Source organism: Manacus vitellinus, unplaced genomic scaffold (genome assembly GCF_001715985.3).
Source record: "Manacus vitellinus isolate BGI_N305 unplaced genomic scaffold, ASM171598v3 scaffold_9_pilon, whole genome shotgun sequence".
NCBI classification, from domain to species: Eukaryota; Metazoa; Chordata; class Aves; order Passeriformes; family Pipridae; genus Manacus; species Manacus vitellinus.
Genome location: NW_021940917.1, coordinates 647,093 through 653,300, shown reverse-complemented (window position 1 = coordinate 653,300; position 6,208 = coordinate 647,093). Strand labels below are relative to the sequence as shown.

Below are 6,208 nucleotides of genomic sequence, written 5' to 3'. Positions count from 1 at the left end.
TTATATGTCTTTTTTATTTAGCAGCCACAATGTCAAATAAGGAGGTGAAAGCAGCATTAAAGAGTGCTAGAGATGCAATACGAAATAAAGAATATAAGGAAGCCTTAAAACATTGCAAGGTAATGAATTTTTTTACTTGGAAGGTAAATATTTTGCAGGGTTTTTTTCTCTTCCCATATCCCTACAGCTGTATGGTTCTGCTAAGCGTGGAGTACTTTATTGATATAACATTTAAGATGGATTTTCAGATTTAACTTCATTGATCATTCGTGTTAGTTTCCCATGCATAAACTTTAATTCCTCTTCCTTTTGCATTTGCTTACATGTGGTGATAAGAGTATTAAATCTAGAATGAGAGAAATAGAAATCAGTTTGTAATCCAGACCTCACAAGAGTGCTTGAACTGCTAAGCTACAGATATGGTTACTAGCAAAACACTTCAGATATAAAGCATTTTCTGGCATAAAAAGATGAGTGTCTTCCTAAAAATTACTTAACTTCTAGGATTACCCTATAGAATAATTCTCCAAACTGTAGTGATAAAATGCAATACCTGGATCTATAAGTTACATTTCTCTCATCAGTTTCACTTAAAATTGTGTAACTCTAGGCAGTCTTGAAGCAAGAAAAAAATAATTACAATGCTTGGGTATTCATTGGCCTGGCAGCTGCTGAGTTAGAGCAACCTGATCAGGCCAAAGGAGCATATAAGAAGGCTATTGAACTTGAACCAAACCAGTTACTGGCATGGCAGGTACGTGAATGTCTATTTTTTATTTCCCTAAAAAGTGTCACTATGGAGTTAAAATAAAGGAACCAATCAGAGTTAAGACTTTTATATTCTTTTCTTGAGGCCCTCAGTTCCACAGAAGCTTTGGAGTAGCTGAGGTTCATATTACTTGTGTGTGCAATGTAAAGCCATGGTGAACTTTAGTTTCAGTATATTTGAGTTTGTATTTCTTGTGTAGACTACATAGCTGTGAAACATGTAAGGGAAAACATGAATTGAAACAAATACAGTAAATTTGTTGATGTAAAAATTTCCTTGCTTGTAACTCAAGAAACCTTTGACAGTGCTCCTCTTATAGGAGATAAAATGTTTTATCTAGTAACATAGTTTTCCACTTTTCAGCATCAAGTGGATTGTTAATGAATTTTGTTGATACTTCAAAGCAGAAGTGTATGTTTAAAATAGCTATGTGCTGGATGGTTGTACATTACAGCCTATTACAATATAGAGTTACAACATACAGTTGTGAAATTTGGAGATTTGTGAAGCATAATGTTGTGTATTGAGTCTATTGCTTATATCAGCAATCAATGTTTTTCTAAGGAAATCAGGTTCTTAGTATTTTCAATATAAATACTATTTTAAAGTATAATTGTTGGGGCCAGAATTCAGTGTATGTTGAAATTTCCTCACTTTTGCAGTCAGGTTCTGGCTTTCTTGTTACCATACCTGTGTGTATATCTATATATATATAATATTTTTTGCATGTGATATCGATTTTATCATACAGCCAAGTGTACTTTGCATATTACCTATTTTGCAGACAAGATCATGTAATATATGTAAGTTCCAAAGAGTTGTTGGTATTAATTAAGAAAGTGAGGAAAGCTTTTCACTTAATATGAGTAGAATTCAGAAGGTTATGCAGAATTCTGCTCAGCAATTTTTACATTAACACTTGACCCCATTTTAGGCAATGGAATAATTTTTATAGGCAGAACTGGTAGTGGTCTCATAATGCATAACCATTGACACAAAATCTTACTTATTTTTATGCTTTTTTTTAAGGGATTAGCAAATTTATATGAGAAACCCAACCAAACAGATGTCAAAGGAGACTTAGCAGATGTTTACCAAAAACTCTTGGAACTCTACAAAAGGTGAAGGACATTAAATGCCTTAGTTCAGTCTAAGATTTATAGTTTAGTGAATGCCATTGCTGATATACAGTACAGACTTTGATTTTTTTTTTTAAAGCCTTCTCATGTCAGTGGATCAGCACTTTTTACTAAGGTTTTCTCTACCAAATAAGGTTTCTTGTTTCTTCACTTTTGGTAAGGCAAAAACTCTTAGTTTAATTGGACTTGAGGTTAGTAGTTTAGCGAATTCCTTATTCTCCTATTCCTATGTAAACTCACTGCCTTGAAGCATTTAGCTCTGATTGTTCATTGCTTGCATTAATAAATAGGCTTATTTTTCTCTGCTTTAAGATCACAGAATATATGTCATCTGACTCAAAGAGATACAGTTCTAAACAAATTTAACTCAGCTATCACTTTAACTGACAGAAGTGTTCAGCTTGTTTGCTTTATTTGAAAATTGATCAAAAAGAAATGTACAGTCCTGAAAAGTATTTTTTTTTCTTATTCAGAGCAGCAATGAATAAAACCTAGAGGGAGATATGGAGCATTTATTCTAAATATTAGTTTGACAACTGAACCTACTGAAAATTTTTCACCAGAATTTGGAAAACATCATACTATTATGTGAAAAACTTAGCTTGTTTTTTGGGGATTTTCTTCCTCCTTTCTAGTGGTGACAAGCAGAAATGGTGTGATGTATGTAACAAGCTCGTGGAACTATATCATCAAGAAAAAAAGTATTTAGAGGTAGGTCAAGTACTTTACTTTCTCTCTTCTAACAAGAATTTTCAATTTGATCAGAAGTAACTATTTTTCATCAAGGAATCCTCACTTTTTGGGCCACAGGCGACTTAAGATCTCCTGTGGACCGCAGCCAGGAAGAATTGATTTTAACTGTGTTTCTTTCTTTTCCACTCTGTAAAACTTGGATGCAATCCATTAAACCGTCAGAAGGTGACAAGGCTATCAGAATACAGACTGAAAGGGTGGAATATAATTTTTCTGTTATATTTCTAGAAGTCACGAATGGTCTCAAATGCACATTTACATGCAATATATGTGAGTCAGGTGTCATTTGACTTGCTTGGCCAATTCTAGGTGTTTGATTAATCCTTCACTGGTGTGGTGATCCCCCCCCTAGACTGTCCCTTCCTGATGCTTCATTCCAGAGGGTAAGGTAGGATACATACACAACTTGAACTCGATTGCATGAGTCTTATGTACTGCATTCCCAGCACAACAATAAGGACACAAAAAGCCACTCAAGAGCTTTGCAGAAATAATCATGACCCTTGTCAGTGCCATGAGGTGGAGTTGTTGAATGCCTGAGTAGTTCAACAGTAATATTTCCTGCAGTCTCTGTAATAATGTTACAGAATGAGTATTTTGGAGGTATGCTAGTGACTTTTCCTTTGCTCTTTGAAAAGGTTGCTTTCTTACAAGATGGTACATCGTTGTACTCCCTGTCATCTTCCCACCTTACCTACAACAATGAGAAATGAAAAATTTTACATATCACATAGCATCAGGCTCAAGACTATTAATTTGTTCCAAAGCCGCTTTTTATACCAGTTTCTGAAACTCGATTCAATGCTAATAATTTAGCATATGAAGGCAGACTTGCTCTATGTGGAGCAGGAAACTGAAGTTAACCTTTGCAGTCGTATTTTTTCTTTTAAGTTCTGTTGACTTTTCCACACTGGAATTTCAATACGTACTGCTGCTGCTGTTCTCTTTCTGTTCATAAGGCTTATCCCTTCAGAGTTTATTGAAGGACTGTTTAGATCTGTTTCTGCTGTTGATTTCCTCCAGGAACCAGAGTCAGAATTCATACTTTTGATGTTCTCCATCTTATTTTCTGTACCTTGAAGGTGGACAGGTCCCACGCAGTGGTTTGGGACTTGTTACTGCTTTAATCAGAAAGCAGGTAAATCTGGGTTGTTACTTTAAAAAATGTTACTCTGTTGTCTATCTTAGTGTGGTAGAGTTCAGTATGCTTACATTGGACCTCCAGTTCTTTGAAGAGTAACAGCATGGTTCATTTGTTCCTGTTGACAGGTGGCTGAAACATGGCAGAAACTAATACAAATGAGACAGGAGGAAGGTGCAGAAAAGGCAGAGCTTCATCAGCTTTGGAAGAAAATGATCCAGTTACTGAAAGATGGTACAAGGAACCAGGATAATAAGACTGAGCAGTTGGTAATGTTTCTCACTCCTCCTTCAACTAGATAAATATATATGTACAATGCAGTTAGGACCTCAGTTGAAGCCTGTTTGTCTGAATTGACTGTCTCAATGTTCAGTGGTACTAAGCTTCTCCAACAAAAACAACAATTTTGCAGCAACCTGAGATGGGCCTTAGGTACAATGAGGCACCTAAATTCTTCATGAACTGCTCCAGTATGGGTCGCTTCCACTGGGTGCAGTCCTGCAGGAACAGACTGCTCCAGCATGGATCCTTTCCTTGCTCTCGCATATTCTCACTCCTCTCCCTGCCTGTAATTGCTGTTGCACCAGTTTCTTCCCTTCCTTAAATGTCTTTTCCCAGGGCACTACCACCATTGGTGATGGGCTCAGCCTTGGCCATCAGCGAGTCCGTCTTGGAACCAGCTGGCATTACCTCTGTCGGACATGGGCAGAGTTTCTAGCAGCTTCTCACAGAAGCTGCTCCACTAGCTCCCGTGCTTACCAAAACCTTGCTTGCAAAACCAATACAGACATTCCTCAAAACAACAAACTTCCCCCTGCTTTCCTCCAGGGTGGAAGAGATAGCTTTGTGCTGGTTTTCCATTTCTTTGTACCTATTGTTTATCTTAGATAGTTTGCTATAGATTTTAAGCTCTCACTTCTTAGGAAAGCATCAAAGCTTATTGAAGCAAACAGAATGATCACGAATTATACTCATCCTTGTGTTCTCTATGGACAAAGTTTATTTTGTTTTATCTTTCTATCTGTTCTTGCAAGATGAACCTCCTTCAACACGAAGGGTGGAAATTTTTTGTCTCTGGTCTGGTTGGTAACAGTGCTCCAGAAAGGCAGAAAATACAAATTGAAGCCATTTCAGACAGCAGAAAATTGAACCTGGATCTCTACTTTTGAGAAACCAAATGTTATAACTTATGAGCTACTAGAGAAAAGAGGTGCTGCAGGCAGCACTGGTTTCTTTTTTGGTAATAAAAAAGAACTTTAAAATAGAAAAAAAATTGCATAAGTGTCAGAATTGGGTTTCACATGCAGACCTACAGTACACTTTACTGCAGTTTTGAGTAAAGCACCTGAACCTAGAAGGATGTGGCACTGAAGGCAATGCACTATTTCATATTTCACGGACAAGCTGTGGGCAACTTTTTGGTTAGCATGCTTGTTTGGAAGCCTCCACTCTGGTGTCTGTGTTCTCCAAACTATAAGGAGTCAAGAAAAAAAAAACTAGATTTCTAGATTAGAGCAGAGAGAAGGGCTTACAGCTAACTGTAGAGGATAGTAACCTAAGTTCCTTCTTTTAGTTGGGATTAGGTTTGAAGAATGTATATTCTTACAAATTTCGCCTTGTGCTGTCTTATGTTATGTAGCAGTGTATTATTGCTTCATCTTGTACAAGACAATTAAAATGTTTTAGGTCCTGAGTACTGCTTCATGATAAGGAACTTGCTTTGTGAGTTTCTCTGTTCATAGTAATGAATAGGATCCAGATAATACGTAACTATCTAGTTAACTATGGAAGGACTAGAAAGCATGTCCTCCAAGGAGCAGATGATAACTTTGAGTTTGTCTTGTTTGGAGAAGAGGAGTCTGGGGTGACCTTTGGTGTCTGCAGCTTCCTGAGGAAGAGAAGGTGGAAAGGGAGATGCTGAACTCTTCTCCCTGGGATCTAGTAATCTAATGTGGGAATGGTTCACAGGACTTGCCATGTGGGAGCACTGTTTTACAAAAAGAATGATCAGACAGTGAAATGGCCTTTCTAGAAAGTCAGTGTTCAAGAGGCATTTGGTCAATGCCCTTAATAGCATGCTTTAGCTTTTGGTCAGATCTGAAGTGGTGAGGCATGTGGACTAAATAATTATTGTATCTTCCTTCCAACTGAAATATTCTATTCTATGAAGATAACATTTCCCTGGAGTCATTATTTTTTGCACTTTGACTTTTTTATTTTGATGCAGCTTTTGACCGCATTTGAACATGCAGTGAACTCTGCTGACACTATTCCTGGCGAAGACCACCAAAATCTTTACAAAGACTTTATCCAGTGCTTGTCAAAAGTAAGGTTATGTTAAGGTATCTTAATCAGTGAATAAATAATATCTCACATCTGATAGTTCACAAAAATAACTATTTACTT

The 6,208-nt window shown here is 36.9% G+C and overlaps 1 protein-coding gene across 3 annotated transcripts in view; it reads left to right on the top strand.

The window, feature by feature from the left end:
- TTC37 (tetratricopeptide repeat domain 37) overlaps positions 1 to 6,208 on the top strand; it is a 47,451-nt gene that overhangs the window by 1,432 nt on the left and 39,811 nt on the right. For all 3 annotated transcript variants that reach the window (XM_018085940.1, XM_018085939.1, XM_029965368.1), the window contains exons 3-8: positions 22 to 119; positions 611 to 754; positions 1,799 to 1,890; positions 2,544 to 2,619; positions 3,931 to 4,071; positions 6,030 to 6,128. In XM_018085940.1, the coding sequence (XP_017941429.1) occupies positions 30 to 119; positions 611 to 754; positions 1,799 to 1,890; positions 2,544 to 2,619; positions 3,931 to 4,071; positions 6,030 to 6,128 (642 nt within the window). In that variant the 5' untranslated portion in view covers positions 22 to 29. The remainder of the gene's footprint in view (positions 1 to 21; positions 120 to 610; positions 755 to 1,798; positions 1,891 to 2,543; positions 2,620 to 3,930; positions 4,072 to 6,029; positions 6,129 to 6,208) is intronic.